The following is a 17218-nucleotide window of genomic DNA, read 5'->3' on the forward strand; positions in this document are numbered from 1 at the left end:
AAAGCAGTGTCAAAAGTTTTGAGAAAATTTGACCAAGTGCAGAGCAATTAGCTGTATGCAAGTTGGAGGATTCGCTTTTATGTATCTTGTTCTTCGTTAGGTCAATAATTCAAGTTGCTTGACTTCAGCCAATCCCCTTTCCAAGCATGCTTCAATCAAAATTGACCACTATATTCTTCCATCATGCTAATCACTAGCACTTTCGTAACCAGCAGGGCAGACTCGCATATGACAACGAAATTAACACAATTTCTTGATCTAAATGTTTGCAGCATAATTTAGATAAAAATAAATAAATAAATCAGGTTCCGTAGGCTGGAGGTTGGTGGTTAGGGTAACCTATAGATAAAAGAAAAATGCAAAACTGGAATTATGGAGTTAGCTCTTCTAATTGCAATTATAATAGACACCTGTTATACTTTCCCCAAGGACTACAGCTGAAAAACCACGACATTTTTTTTCTACTCTATTTCACAATTATATTAAAGAATCACATACTTATTGTTTTCCAAGTTACAGAATTATCATCTCATTAAATACAAATGGCAACTACAACAGAATATGTTCTACACTAAAAGGAAGCACTTAAAAATGATGGCTTTTTAAACAGAAGTCAAAGAAATTAAAATAATGGAGTAAATAATTTTGTGTGCACATATAATTTGTTGGGTCCAATTCTGCTTACTTTACTTCTTTTTGTTGTTTTTGAATGTTTCCTGCTCATTTGACCTGGAATGAAACGGAAAACGATGCAGGTTTGGTTGTTGGCCTCTGCGATGGGGTTCCGACAGCGAGGAACCAAAAGTGCTTTTGGTTGCCTTTGGTTTTTCCTTCATTGCCTCTATCTGTTCCAACACCTCTAAAACTTCTTTCATGGAGGGCCTGTTTTTAGGATCTGCTTCCAGGCACTTTAAAGTAAGCTGTGCTGCTTGTACCATTGCCTTGGATGAATATTGGCCCTCGATCCTTGCATCCATGATGGTGGTTTTGAGCTTCTTTTTTTGTGAAAGCAATGGCTTTAACCATTCGATCAAATTTTGCTGACCAGTCGGCCGCTTTGTATCAAGTGCCCTTCGGCCTGACAGCATTTCAAGTAGCACAACGCCAAAACCATACACATCACTCTTTACATATAAATGACCTGTTTATCATACGGTGAAATATCACATTAGATGATTTGTTTATATGTTCAAGAGTTTTGTACACATGTTTATGATTTGAACTATAACTTTAACAGCCAATTTGAGTAGCATTTCAGATGTCCTGGAAGGAATACATACCTGTTGCAATGTACTCAGGAGCAGCATAACCATAAGTTCCCATGACCCTGGTTGTCACATGTGACTCTCCACCCGAAGGCCCCAATTTCGCCAAGCCAAAATCTGATATTTTGGCATTGTAGTTCTGTAACAGACAGTTGAGATGAAAAGGATTGAATATTAGTGATGAGAAATGATGGCTCATGAAACCTACATCCTAAAAAACAAACTGTTTTTCTGTTTAGTGTTTCAAGAAACCATGGACGTAGGCAGGGCCTTGGCCCCAAACATCAGGTCTTCTATGATGTTATTATACCTTGCATACATGTCTATTTTTAAGTTTTCAATGAGATGACCCCTAAAGACTGTTATACCTTCTTGCAATACATGCTACATTAACATTTCTTCATTGATAATTGATTGTTCCCTTACAACTTCTAGACTTATTCAGAAAGTCTAGTTGTCTTTCTTAGAGAAACCACCCAGAGTTTTGCTAACGATTATTATTGAAGATTTGAAGTACCACAATTCAAGCGATGGAATTGAGGAATAGTTTTGGATCTCCAGCTCTCCCTCGTGTAAATAACACATTTTTAACAAAGTGTTCTTGGTATAACTTTGTTATCACGTACACTGAACTATTTTGTATCAGCTTCAAAGTTTTATAGTCAATCAAATTTAGCACAAAGCTCCATTTACTAGATGTAGAAAATTATTAATGGTACGAAAGAAAATGAAAAGAAGACAAGCTTAAGCTCACACAGTGACATTCCTTTCCACCATATTGTCAATCACATTTTAGCAATGACAGTGCAGAATTAATCAAAAACTTAGAATCACAAAGTGCACTATCATATTTCTTACTGGATTCCACTTTATTTGTTCTTTCAACAACAAAAAGAGAGTATCATAAGAAAATTAAGCCTCAAATAGAAAATATATGGATCATAATAAATAAACTAACCCCATCCAGCAGGATATTAGAGGCCTTGAAATCTCTATAAATGACTTTCTTGTCCGAAGTATGCAGGAAAGTTAGACCTCTAGCTGCTCCAACGGCTATCTTTAGCCGTATATCCCAAGAGAGGGGTTCAATATTAGGATTCTCTGCACAAACAACCAATCCAACAATCAAAAGAGAATTTATCTTTGAATTAGCTAATTCTTTCCCACTTTTTTTTCTCTATACTACTTTTTTTTTTCCAGCAACTCTTACTTCTAAAAAGATGGTTCTCCAAGCTTCCCTTCTGCATAAACTCATACACAAGGAGTAGCTCTTTATCCTCCCAACAATAGCCCAATAACTTAACCAAATTGGGGTGTGATAGCCTTCCTAGAAAGTTCACCTCTGACTGTATTACCAAATGAAAAATGAAACAGATATTTAGCATCAATAATAAGGGCTACATTGCATAAATTTAAAGTTCTCTAAACACCAAGCCAATATGTGGCCAATGAATCATTGGTCTGTGGCAAAGAGTGTTTGGCCGCGTTTCCAAAAATTTTGAATTTTTTTTCTTACTTAAAATAATTTTTTTTAATATTTTTAGATCGTTTTGATATACTGATGTTAAAAATAATTTTTTAAAAATGAAAAAACTTCATTTTGATTCATTTTTAAGTGAAGAACCCTTTGAATCGCTATCGCTACCACAATTTCAAATAGGTCTTTAAACTCAAGGCTAGTGCCCTAAACCCTGCCCTCAAGATAAGCAAGGAGGTGTATTTCCTGGTATTTTCTTCAAAAGATTGCTCATAGTTGTTAAGGTTGGACTGCAATGGTTACCTTATGACAAGAGCACCTTCTACCAGCCACACCATTGAAATTCCATTCAATAGCATGCAAAAAGTCATGCTAGGTGGGACCCATTATAGAAAAAAATTAAAGCCAATAACAAAAACCATGGTTTCTTTCCCATTATTCTTTGCTGCCCCCTCCATTAATGGATTGGTCACAAGCTCAATAAAAACAAGAAAATTGATGATCGAAAGATTACTAAATGTTCAATTATACCTTTCTTGAATATCGACACAGTTGAAATTTGGAATTGAAAATACTTGCCCCTCCATTAATGGATTGGCTACAAACTCAAAAACAGACAGCGAGAGAGAGAGCGAAAATTGATAACAGAATTATTACTAAATGTTCAAATATACCTTTCTTGAATATCAATACAGTCGAAATTTGAAATTGAAAATACCTGCCACTCTTGAAACCCTTGCACACTTTCTGGGTTCAATTTCTTGATAGCAACGACCATGCCACTGCCAGACTTAGAGGGTGCATAAGTCCTCTCATCAATCCAACCTTTATAGACTTTACCAAAACCTCCCTCGCCCAACAAAGTATCTGATTTAAAATTCTTTGTTGTACTCTTCAAATCTGCAAAAGTGAACTCCTTCAAGTTTGGTGATTCCAATATTTGTCCATTTGGATTATTTGTCGCTTCATTTCCTTCATCATGACTCACTGCCTCAGAGAATTGACTCTTGCAAGCAGTACTGCCACTTGTGGCTGAGAAATCTATGGTGGTGTTGCTGTAATTGATTTTAGATGTCCCTATATATAACATCCAAAAATGGAAGGGAGAAAAATCATTAGATCATTTAAAAAAGGCAAAAACAAGAACCAACAAACAACATATGAAACTCTTAAGACATCCAAAACAAGTAGCAAAAGCAAGAAAGATACCTGAGGTGGCAGGATCGTTGTTGGCTATGGAGCTAGGAGTGCTAGGATCATTAAAGAGAGATCTAAGGCAATTGCCCATGTTGAACTTTCAGTAACTCTTCAAAGTTACGAAATCTTCAGAAAAACTTATAACAGGATGTGGCAGCCGCACGCTTTCCGGGTTATAACTATTTGAAATTTTGAGGCAGAAACCAGCTAAGAAGGAGCCAAGAAAGAAAAGGGAGAGAGAAAAGTTTTGAAGGGTTTGAAAGTCATGGAACGAAGAAGTGTATTTCTTTTCCTTTTTGTGGTGGAGGAAGTGCTTGCATTTCTAGGCAATTACTATATTTCTTCACTTTGCTGTTTCTTTCGGTTCTATTAGGCCTAACATTTTGTATTTTAACTTGTAGCAGTCTTTTTAAAACTAATTTCTGTCAGTAGACCACCTTGTTACTCTAGTTGCCGGTGCATGTTTCTATAAGTTATTTTTTATTGTAAAATATATTAAAATATTTTATAAAAAAAACAAGTTATTTTAAATTTTAATATATTAAAAACTTCAAATATATTTATATTTTAAAAGACATCTAAACATCACACTGTATTTAATGCCTTCCGTTTATCACCAATTTCTTTTACTCGTTAATACTTGATCGATCTAAAGTGTCAATGATCTGCCGACCATTGGCAGTGAGTGAGTTGTTGCTCATAGGGCTGAGCATTTTCGGTTCGGTCCGGTTTTGAACCAAAATAAACAACCAAACCGAATTATTTTTTTAAAATTTTTTGAACCGAACCGAACCGAAAACCGGTTCAAACCGATTAATTTCGGTTCGGTTCGGTTTGGTTTTTTTCCCTTCCAAACCGGTTCAAACCCAATGGTCCTCTCTACTTCTCCTGCAACCTCATACAGCAGATCCCAAGTTGCTAGAGGTGAAGACCCATTCAGGCTTCCATGGCTAGATCCTTGTCTACAACTGCACCTGCGTCCAACTGCACATAGCGTTGATTGAGACGATCCAGACAAAACCCAACCTTGCAAATCAGGCAAAAAACCCAAGACCCGAACATTAGCCCCAGAAAACATAATCATAGAAACCATAGCAGGTTGTCCTACTTTAAAAAGAAACATAAAGGAAGCAATACCTTAGTCTTTTTGGTGCTGCAAGGGAGGTCGTTTCTCTTGAAATCATCTTCAAGGGTGGAGCGAGCCATTTGGTGAGTTAACTCAGCCAAGTAATCTTCTTCGTCACTCTCTATCTCGGTAGAGCCAACAACAACCACCTTGTTCTGCTTTGATTTTTCACCAGCCAGAGAGTAAAGGGAGAGAGATGCAGAGAGGGGAGGGGAGGGGAGGGGAGGGGAGGGGAGGGGGGCCAGCCAGAGAGTAAAGTGAGAGTAAAAGGAGAGAGATGCAGAGAGGGGAGGGGAGGGGAGGGGAGGGGAGGGGGGGCGGCAGCTGATGTCTTAATGTTATTCTAGGGTTAGGGTTAGAAGGCATGGTATTTATACTTGCTTTTTTTATTTAAGTGCTAACTGGTTGAACCGGTTCGGTTCAATCAGTTTCAGACTTTAAAAACCGAAACCGAACCGAACCGGAATTTTTTTGTGATTTTTTAATCGGTTAATTCGGTTTTTTTTTCGGTTCGGTTTTTTCGGTTATTTTTTTTCTGGTTTTCTCGGTTTAATTGGTTTATCGGTTTTTTTGCTCACCCCTAGTTGCTCATGCTCATAAAATAGGATAGTGGGTCACATTAGTTATTACTAACTAACTACTACTGTTTAGTCTAATTAATTAGCTAGTGGTGACTTATGGTGTTTTTTTTTTATTATTACCAAAGGTCAACAGTAATAGAAAGAAATAATATGGTTTAAAACTTATTTAGAAAAATAATATTTATATCTCACGAGTTGCATGACTCTAATTCAAAAAATTTGAGATAAATTGATTCTTCACCTCTCAACTTTCTACCACAAAAAAAAAAAAACAATCAATAATTAAATAAATACAAATATTCACTTACCTTGTACAATTTCATATGTTTTTCTGTTATAATCCCTTTTACTCTATATGACATATTTATTATGTTTTCCCCCCTTTCACGTCTATCTCATTTTGCAGGCGAGTAGATCTCCTTGGATCTTTTTTTGTTCTCCATCTAGTTGGACATCCATATATCATTACCCTCAATATATTCAGGCTATAGTGATGTGTCAGATAATGGTAAAAAATGATGGAGCAAATCTAAAAATCATCTTCAATTATTGTTCATCTCTTCTTTAACCATAACATAACACAACAAATAAACCCGTTCACGTCATAAGTAATTGTAATCAATAACTTTACATTGTACCATATAGGTGATTGTTGTCAATACTAATAAAAAAATGACAATATTAAAAACCATCAATTGAAGCTCCAAATATCTAAAATATTCTTCCAAAGATTACTTTATTTTCATAAACCATTTTATGATCACATTCAAAATTCAAACCTAGATTAGATTCTTTAAGAGTTAATAGAATCATAGGTTATGTTTGAAAGCAAACAATCACTCCAATATTTTTTGTTTAGCTACTCATGCTTTGTAATATAAGATATCATGCTCATAATCATTACATATAATAGCTTAGGTATTTGCAACTTGTATATTTATATTAACTTTCACAATTATCAACATCACCTCACCAATGAGATCTTAGTCAATCTAATGGTAGCCTTGCAAAACCAATGAGTTTCAATTATATGTGTGGCCTTTTTAATCTTGAGATCTCAAATTAATCAATTTTTTTATGATACCTCTCACGTAACCATTTACAAACTAGTTCATAAATACATTACAACTACACATAAGTTTTGGTTGAACACTATACCTTGTAGTGCAATGAATTCTTGATATGTCACCGCTTAACTGTATTAATACATTTAGACCTATCACTTGATTTTTTTTCCAACCTTTTATTCATCACATGATAAATATGAATTTTCACGACTCAAAGTCTAGTCATTGCATGTCATTTGAGCATACCCACTCACATCCTCAAAGTTAAGAATAAGAGGTCACATGAATTAGTTTTCTGGCTCAACTAACTCATATTCCCTAACTCTATCAATATGATGATCATCTTCATCATCTCTTGGTTTGGATTCTCTAAAACAATATAGATAAGATGTCATAACCAATCAAGCTTTCATATCCATAATTTTATGTTGATGTTAGGTTTACTGCATCACCACCTAAACCAGAGGAATTAGCTGCTCGTGATGTTTGTGTGCTTTCCTGAGTGAAACTTGATATCTGGGTGAACTTCATACTAGAAGAGTTTTCTTTATCTAGATCTACTATCAAAAAGAGCTCTAGAATTCACAACCCTTTTTAGTGGCTAACCCAAATATTGAATTTACACTGTTATAATGAGTTAGATGCACCTTAGCTTGTATCCTTCAAGTAATTTGAACTTCAATTTCAAATAGATTCCTAATGTGGATCAGCCCACAAATAATAGCAAGGACGCATTACGTATTCCAAATGGGCCATGACTCGGTCCAAGATAAAGGCATTGAAAGAGGCATTGAATGCATTGGTTTTTAAAGATTTCAAACCAAGTCATATTTGAAGGGTCCATTGGAGTATTAAGAGCAGACCTTAGTACATCTTATCCACATACAGAGGGACCCAATCCGCCTTATTGGGCCATGAGGCTTCGGCAACAAGGCTACTAATTTTCCAAATTTTAGCCAACCTTGTGTTTTATGATGTTTCTATATGTTTTTGTGGATTCTTAATTAGTTTTGGACTTCCTATATATATGAGAACATTAATAATTTCCTTTAAGTATTAGGATTTATTATTTTTGTTCCTTTCCTTGTTAGGTGAGGAGAGAACACAACAAAGAAAACCAAAGAATCCTACTACACTTGGAAACAGCATGAACGACTACCTTTTCCTTTAGTTTCTAGGATTAATGGGCTACATGGAATGCTATAAATAAGCCTTGAATTAGTTCTGTAATATTTTCTTTCCTTCTCTTCTTCTCACGGCGGAACATAAATTTAATATTATGAGCTTTTTTTATTTTTATCAGCTACAGCCCAAGGCTTATTTGGGATTAATTAATACTTTGTTTTCAGCTACGATCCAAATCTTGCTTAGATAAGGTTATGGGCTTTTTAGTTTAAGGTTTTTGGGTCAGTTTTGTAAGTAAGTCAATCAGTCAACTAGGGTAGATCCATTAGGGTTAAATTCTCAGGAACTATTTAAACTCATGTAAGCTAAATTTCGACAACCATTAATGAATAATACTTTTAAATTTTTTCAGTTTTAAAGTGTGAGTGATTCTTGCATTATTTAGTTCTTGAACGAACTGAATCTCACTTATTGATGATTAACACTTTTTTGTAGCATTATTGTACTTCATTCCAATAGCATTGGTGCCTTGGGGTAGGTTTTCATTGTATCACACTCCTATTAGATCTATTTCGGCTTTCTAGGATCAAATCTCAATCTTGATGTGGGTTACGTGACCATGTGATCAGGAGGTTCGCATCAGTTGGTATCAGAGCTAGGCTCCAAAACTAGGTCATATCCTTCTATTTTTTATTTTTTTTTGCATTTTCTTAGTGTTCTAAGTTTTTTAGTGTTTGTGTTGTTCATCTTCTTGATCTTTATATCTGTAGCATCTAAGCAAAAAATAAAGTTATATTTCAATTCTGGTACATAAAATTAACGTAACAAGTCAGATTTTGTGCCAAGCTCCAAACATGGTACTTACTGTTTGTTTTCACTCAAATCTTTTTATTTCTATTATAATTGGGTTTATTTAGGAGTCAAATACTTGTTCTCACTAATTTTTGCTTTTGTTTTATTTGTGTCTTCATTCGTTCACAATTCGTACGAATTTGCATTGCTACTGCCGAAATTATAATCGTAGTTTTGTTTTGCTTTGTTTTCAATATATTTATTGATTCTTGAGTCTGAAAATTATAATTAGATTATGCTATGAAGGCCACTAACTTTGATTTGTTGATTTCAGTTCCTAAAGAACCAAAAGAAAATAAGTTATGAGGTAAAAGGCGTAGTGAGCTTATTAGAAGAAAAGCCTTGATTTTTATATGAAACACGAGAGGTGTGAGGACATATTTAATGCTACTAACCAATTTTACAGATTCAAAAAATATCTGAAAACATGAATCGGTTGACACAAAACACTAATGTCAGTTTCTAATTGCGAGCTATAGGCCAACAACTCGAGCTCTTGTCTAGGACGTACAGGATCTAAAGATGGTGAATTTAATAAGCAACAAATAGTGGGGTTGATCGCTGAGGACATATGGTTTGAAGGGCTGTGCGGAATGTCAGATCTGATTTTAAAGAGTTTGTTAACAAAATGTTGATACAAGTGAAGATGACTATGAATTTGCATCTGTTGGCCCAAGGAATTAGTTTAGATAGAATAAGGCTATAAAGAATGTGAATTTCAATGGCATGGGAAATTATAAAGATGTGGACGGGACTTGGACTCGGACTTGGACTCCATTAACTTAAAATTCCTAAATTCTAAGGTAAAAATGCTCGAGGCTTATTTGGAGTGAGAGAAAAAGATAGATTGGATTTTTTATTACTATAGCTATTTCGAATAAAAGAAGGTGAAATTGGTGGTCATTGAGTTTATGAAGTATGCATTGATTTGGTGGGATCAGATTGTAATTAATATAAAGAGGAATGAGGAGTAACCCATATTCAGACTTGGGGGAGATAAAAGTCTTAATGAGGAGACGATTTGTGCCAAACCACTATTATATAGACTTATATTTGAAGTTACAAGGTCTGAATCAAGGTTCTAAGTTAGATGAATATCACAAAGACATGAAAATAGCATTGATTGGGGCTAATTTTACTAAGGATAGAGAGCCACAATAGGTAGATTTCTTAATGGGTTATCAGGACATTGCTAATGTTTGTTGAGCTACAATATTATATGGAGCTATAGGACATGGTTCACATGGCTACGAAAGTGGAGAGACAACTTAAAAGGAAGGGACATGTTCGACCAATGTTTAATTTGGGTTCTTCATCATTTTGAAAGCCAAATATGAGGAAAGAGGGTATCGTCCAGTTGAGGTCACTTGTTCCTTCCAAAACCGAACCACCAAAGGATAAAGTTGATGTCCCTACTGCTTCCAAAGGTAAATATGAAACTCAACCTAAACGTACTCGTGATGTTAAATGCTTCAGGTGTTAAAGACATGGATATTATGCTTTAGAGTGTCCAAACAAGAGAACCATGATGATTAGATAATGATGATATCAAATCCAAAAGTGACATATTGATTATGAAGGCATGCCACCATTAGAGGATAGTGACAAGATGAGTTAGCATTACTAGTTAAGGAGTCCTTGGTTATAAAACGAACACTTCATGTTCATATCGAGAAAGATAAATTGATTAACAAAGGGAGAACATCTTCATATGTGTTGCTATGTACAAAACAAGGTGTGTAGGTTTTTTTTTAGATCAAATGTAAAAAGTATATAGATCAAAAATAGCAAGACAAGCTTGCGTTAAACGCTGGAAACCAGCAGAAACAATACACCAGTAAAGGAAATACAAACCCTTAGCTAACACAAAAGGCAAGTGCAAGGGAACATTCTCCCCAGCACAAGCCAGCCAAAAATTAAGGATTCCCTACATATAAACAGAAGGCTTGTGCTGGGGAACAGCCTCCCCAGAACAAGTAATCCTACTATAAACAGAAGGGAACATTCTCCCTATAGATACCGAAGCAAGCCTAACTTGCAGAACATGGTTACAACACAAAAAAGCGTGTACTGGGGAACAACCTCCCCAGACAAGCATACTTAAAGACAAGACAAGAGAACAAGCTCCTTGAATCAAACAAGATAAGAGGATCCAGCGCACCAGCCGAACTACCCAAATAAGGTATCAACGCCTCAACCACCAAAGCAGCAGGCAATGGCAACCAGTGACACGACCAAAAGATTGATGTCTTCTCCCAAGTGCAGGAGTGTCGAAGTAATAAATAACCCGGTAAGACCGGGGTCGAACCACAGGGAGGTTAATTGTATAAATTATAGATAACAATAATACAACAACAACAATAATAATAGTGAAGAAGAAGAGGAAGAAGTTGATGAGAACTTTGAGATGGAAGATTAACGTAAGGATTAAACAATGATAACAACAAATGTCAAGGTTAGAGGATCCACTAATGGTATTTCAAACAAATATAGTATAAACTTTTTTATTCAATTGGAAACCACACACAAAGGAGGTTCCAATCAGATTATAAATTGTTAACATGATTACATTAGTTATCTTATTCGAATAATGCTAATACTTGTAATGTTGTCAGGCATTCATGATTTATAACTTATGTTAACAACAAATCAAGTTCCTTTCATAGCTCAGGTGTCGGTTATACCATACAGTATGGGCTATGAAAGTGCCAAGTATTGTTGTACCAAGTGTTATACAACATAAATCTAGATTAACCATTTAACAAGCAAAGTATTAAAAGTGAACAAGATAACAATATAAAGCATGTTAGTATCCAACGTTAAGGTCCATGTTAAGTTTATATTATACTTATTCTTACACCATTAGTGTACCCTTTTCACCTTGACATAATTAACTTAGTTAAACATAATGAAAGAAAGAACATAATAAACAAGGAAAGGAAATGAAAAAACATAAGCAAAAGATTAATATAAGCAAACTTAAGCATTACAAAATATAAAGAGAGAGCAAGAGCATGATCTTGATCTGAACACCAAGATGCCTAAATACATGGCAAATGCCTCTTTTTATAGGCCAAAATTCGGAACTATTGATTTGTTGACTAATTGATGAGTGGGTGCCACATCTGACTTGGTGACAATTCTTATCTTCTTGTCTGCCAAACACGTCATTGATGACGTCATAATTTGAACAAACTTAAATCATGAAAGTTCTAGGGAATTGTCTCATCTTTCCAGGATAAAAATTTGAGATGATTTGGACTTCTAGAACTCGAGATATGGGCTGAACACTGAACAGTGTCTGGGTTGCAGGACAGATTCGGGCTTCTTCATTGTTGCTACAATTTGGACTCGAAAACGGCCTTATTAAATCTTGGTCTCCGCATGAAAGTTGTAGGCCTATGTCTTACCTTTCCATCCATAAAGTAGACCTAAATCCGAGATCTACAGCTCCAGATATAGCCCGATTACCGAACAATGTTCCAGTTTGGACTGCACCAACATCTCTTTTCTAAGTTTGGCCATCTCTTTGTCTTTTCAATTTCAGTACTTCAACTCATCATCAATCAATTCTTTCATTTATGTGATAGGCCTGCATTTAAGATGAACATTTACCATAAATTAAAGGTATCCTATATTATTAGATACGTTATTATAAAACATGCTTTAGTTAAGGAGTTATTGATACTTCAAGTGCAAAATAATGATATAAAACCTTGATAAAATGTACTTTTAAGTACTAATCACACCCCCCAACCAGCTTATTACTAGTCCCTAGTATCAAAGCGTTAAAATAGAAAAACCATTTGCAAATTTCACAAAGCAAGGCATTCATCATTCAACTTCCATTAATCTATCCAGATAAACAAACTCTCATTAAATTTTATATATCTGCTCAATACCTCTTAAACAAAATATTATTAAACCTTCCTTTTTATGTGCTTAATGTATGAAAACATAGATGATGGGGCTTTTATTGGAAGAAAACAATATTCTGTTCTAATGTTTAAGGTTAACTTCCTTGGGTTGGGATTATTATCTTCTTTTTTTTTTTTTTTTTTTTTTTTGGTATTTTTTTAAATATATATACATATACTTAAAACACAATGCATCTTTAACCCATGTAACGAGCTTTCGGCTAATGACTCCCAGACCAGTTTGGTCTTAGGGCATTAGGTGTGACACCCCTACGAGCTTAGTAACTCGGGTTGCAGATACTGATACGTAGATAGTGCAATGTTTGATTCCCTTAAGCTTTTCTCCTTAACCCATGTAACAAGCTTTGGGCCAATAGCTCCCAAGTCAGTTGACTTTAGGGTATTAGGTGTTAAAACACCCCTTCGGGCTTAATTGCTTAGGTTAGGGAGGCTACGAAACCAAACTTATCTACGCTTTTATTATCATCAATTTTTGTTGTTGTTTTTTTTTTAAATATAGACTATCCCTATCCCTTAGTTGTTACCTTTAACAAAAGAACATAAATAATGTAATAATCCAATGTGCAACCCACAATCATATGTTAAAGTGTGTGTGTGAAAATGAAGGTTTAAGAATACTTGTTAAATGAGTATATGAGCAGAATCAAGTGATAACAATGTGAGAGTTTGTAAACCTGAATATTTCAAGAGTATTCTAATAGGCCTTGTTATGAATATGCAAATGACCATTAGAAAATGTTTTACTAAGATGCGTCTCAAGAGTCAATAAAATTCCCCTTACTCTGCCATCCTAGTAAGAACAGTTTAGCCAATGGTTTTTTTTTTTTTAAATACTACTACCCTCTCCCCCCAACCAAAACGAGACATTGTCCTCAATGTCCTAAGGTAGAAAGATAGAGTATAGAAGACATCACCTGAAACAACGAACACTGACAACCTGAAACATACTTAAACAAATATAAGAATAACAAACAAAATATGCTAATAATAAACCAAAAGACACAAGGATTCACAAACGAAGGCTCAAATTCAATCTAAGCTTTTTAAACGGCTTTCTGTAGTTGACCAATTTATGCGACTCATGGAAGGATCAATTACAGGGGTGAAAGATTGTAGTTTGTCGATCAATTGTTCAGCAGTAGCAGCAAAGATTATGATTTGTCGTGCCGAAGATGTTAGAAATTCCTGTTCCACAGCTTGATCAAGAAAGACAACAAATTATCATAAAACCATTAACATTGAGCAAACCTATAGGTTTATGGTGAATGTGAAGTTGGGCCCAAGAGGAAATATGAAAGATCTCTTCCAATGTGCCCAAACCACCTGGTAAGGCAATGAAGGCATCACATGGTTAAACATTGCATTCAATCGATCAGACATTGTGGAGACCTGTAGTTCCTCTCCAATTGTTCTTCCAATGATGTCCCCTTTTGTTAAAGCTTCGGGGACGGACCCCCCAAAACTTGCACTACCTCCTAAAATACAGCTATTGCCCACACCCCCCATTAACCCAAGGCTGCCTCCCCCATACACTAAATGAATCTTTTTCTCAGCTAGTACCTGATCCAAGATGATTGCTGCTTCCAAAAAGCTATTTCCTTCCCAGGACTGGATCCACCGAAACCACAAATATTTTTTATGTGATAACTTGAGGGACCTGCCATTTCTACACACTTCTATATCTGTCTAATGTAAGGGTTGAGTAGAAATGAGGGGAAGGAAGAGAAGATTTTATAGTGAGGATTTGAAAATGCAATCATATCACCTAGATATAGGCCAGCTGGAGTCTCACACTCTCTCTCTCTCTTTATGTATTTATTTATTTATTTATTTTGAAAGCATGTGTATGTACAGGTAGTTGTGATTGTGGCTCACATCTTCCCTTGGTTTTACGTCCAGAACGGCTTAAACGCCCTCTATGGGTCGGGGATAGGCTTCCCATCCAGTTTCTAAAACTGGCAAACAGGGTCTTTTTTTAGTCAGATTCCCAAGACTAAGTCGATCATGTTCTTTATGGAATTGTGTCATAAGTCCTGAAATGCACGGTGCACATCTCCACCAGGATATGTCTCAAAAGTCAATAGAAGATTATCTAAAGATTCCTTATGTTTTGAAATAAATCCTGACTTTTGACAATTTTCACAAGCTTTGCAGAACACATGTGTGTCTTTGAACATAGTGGGCCAATAAAATCCACATTGTAAGATTTTTGCAGTCGTCTTTTTTGACGAGAAATGAGTCCCACATACCTCAGAATGACAAAATTTAATGACACTACTTACCTCATTGTCAGGAATGCATCTTTGAAATATTTGATCAGGACAATATTTGAGTAAGTAAGGGTCATCGCAATACAATTTTTGCACGTCACTCAAAAACTTCCTTTTGTCTTCGGTACTCCACTGAGTTGGCAAATCTCCTGTAGCAAGAAAATTAATATTTTTAACAAACCAAGGCATTGAACTAAGAGAAAGTAAGGATTCGTTACGAAAGTAATCATCGATTGGTGTGATGTCGGATGTCGAATCTGTTGTCATTCTTGACAAAAGATTCGTATCAACATTTTCGGTGCCTTTCTTATCCGTGATTTCTTCCTGAGAATAAATCATTTGCAAATCTTCAGATTCTTCCAACTCAATTTTACTCAAAGTAGATTCAAGTTGATCATGAACTAATTCTTCAATAAGATCTACTTCTTGTAAATCATTATCATCTCCAGGTTGCTTGCAAATGTTGAAAATATTCATCTCCAATGTCATGTTTCCAAATGATAGCTTCATCAGTCCGTTCCTACAATTAATCAACGCATTAGAAGTTGCAAGAAACGGACGTCCTAAAATAACAGGAAATGAATTACATGCTTCAACAGGTTGTGTATCCAAGACAATAAAATCCACAGGGTAAATGAATTTATCGACTTGTACTAACACATCTTCAATTATTCCTCTAGGCACTTTTACAGATCTATCGGCAAGTAAAAGAGTTACAGAAGTTGGTTTTAACTCACCTAGATTGAGGCTTTGAAAAACTGAATATGGAAGTAAATTCACACTAGCTCCAAGATCAAGTAAAGCTCTTTCAATTTTATGTTCTCCAATAAAGCAAGAAATTGTAGGACAAACCAGGGTCCTTTATATTTCAATGCATTATTGTTCTGAAGAATGGCACTTACTTGTTCGGCTAAAAAGGCTTTCTTTTTCACATTAAGTTTTCTCTTCACAGTGCACAGATCTTTCAAAAATTTAGCATAAGAAGGAACCTGTTTAATAGCATCCAACAAAGGTATATTGATCCTTACCTGTTTGAAAGTTTCAAAGATTTCAGAGTTGTGATTAACTTTCCTTTGTTTGGTCATGGCATGAGGAAATGGAAGTGCTGGCGAAGAATCAGTCTTTTCTTTGCAATGATCAGATTCAACCCCTTCCTTACCCTCAGAGATTGACTCATCATCATTCTCACAAGGTTCAAGACTGGGTTTTTCAATAATCTTACCACTGCGAAGAGTGATGACTGATTTGGCTTGATCCATGTGTTGGCTTCCAGAACTACTTGCATTCGCATTGTATTGCCCCTTTGGATTTTGTTGTGGTTGAGATGGAAACTTACCTTTCTCTTGGAAACTGAGAGCAGATGTCAATTTTGCAAGAGTATCTTTAAAATCTGTCATGCTTTGAGCAAGTTGAGTGTTGATCGTCTCTTGCTTTTCCATGAATGCATGCAATGTTTCCTCAAGATTTCTTCTAGGAGGTGGAGCATAAGGAGGTGCATATCCATGAGAATTTTGGAAATTATGGTGTGCTTGAAAAGGTGGTTGTGAAGTTGTGCATTATTGTTATCACTCTTCCAATTGAAATTTGGGGTGATTTCTCCAACCAGGGTTGTATGTTTGCGAATATGGGTTATGGTTGGGCCTTTGAAAACTGTTTAATGCATGGGCTTGTTCATAGAGACATTCTTTAAAAGAAGGCAAGGTTGGACAGTCATTGGTTGAATGTTCGTTGGTTTCACAGATTTGACACACAATGTCTTGAACAAATTTTAATTGACCACTCTTTTTCAATTCTAGTGCTTCGACTTTTTTAGCTAAAGATGCAAACTTGGCTTGGAGGTCATGATCTTCCCTAAGGTTGTACATACCTCCACTAGATGTATGAGGTTGGGTTTTACTTGGTGCCTCATAAGTTCCTGTAGTGTCCCAATTTTGCGCATTTTCAGCTAGCAAGTCTAGGTATTCCATCGCTTCATTAGGGTCTTTATCCTCAAAAGTTCCATTACACATCAATTCAACCATTTGCCTATCTCTAGGAGTTAACCCTTCATAAAAATGTGACACTAATCTCCATGTTTCAAAACCATGATGGGGGCAAGTATTAAGCAAGTCTCGATACCTATCCCAGCATTGGTAAAATGTTTCTCCTGGTTTTTGAGAGAAAGTGATTATTTGTCTTTTGAAAGAGTTTGTTCTGTGAGATGGAAAAAACTTCTTTAAAAATTGTTGTTGCATATCATCCCAAGCACGAATAGATCCAGGTCTCAAATTTTGTAGCCAAGTTTTAGCTTATCTTTTAATGAAAAAGGGAAAAGCTTTAA

At 35.5% G+C, this 17218-nt stretch overlaps 1 protein-coding gene and 1 long non-coding RNA gene across 2 annotated transcripts; both read right to left on the reverse strand.

The window, feature by feature from the left end:
• Window positions 1-438: 438 nt before the first annotated feature.
• LOC18103739 (probable serine/threonine-protein kinase PIX13) lies at window positions 439-4289 on the reverse strand. Its single transcript, XM_006376722.3, has 6 exons — window positions 3952-4289; window positions 3461-3819; window positions 2476-2611; window positions 2224-2366; window positions 1281-1404; window positions 439-1141 (listed from the first exon to the last, which is right to left on the reverse strand). The coding sequence occupies exons 1-6, from the start codon at window positions 4028-4030 to the stop codon at window positions 687-689; spliced, it is 1296 nt and encodes a 431-aa protein (XP_006376784.1). The 5' UTR covers window positions 4031-4289; the 3' UTR covers window positions 439-686.
• A 434-nt stretch (window positions 4290-4723) lies between these two features.
• LOC127905592 (uncharacterized) lies at window positions 4724-5253 on the reverse strand. The gene is made up of 2 exons (XR_008059749.1): window positions 5077-5253; window positions 4724-4965 (listed from the first exon to the last, which is right to left on the reverse strand). It is a non-coding gene; the product is annotated as an uncharacterized LOC127905592 (long non-coding RNA).
• Between the last annotated feature and the right edge of the window lie 11965 nt (window positions 5254-17218).

The sequence above is a fragment of the Populus trichocarpa genome, chromosome 7 (assembly GCF_000002775.5).
Source record: "Populus trichocarpa isolate Nisqually-1 chromosome 7, P.trichocarpa_v4.1, whole genome shotgun sequence".
Taxonomy (NCBI): domain Eukaryota; kingdom Viridiplantae; phylum Streptophyta; class Magnoliopsida; order Malpighiales; family Salicaceae; genus Populus; species Populus trichocarpa.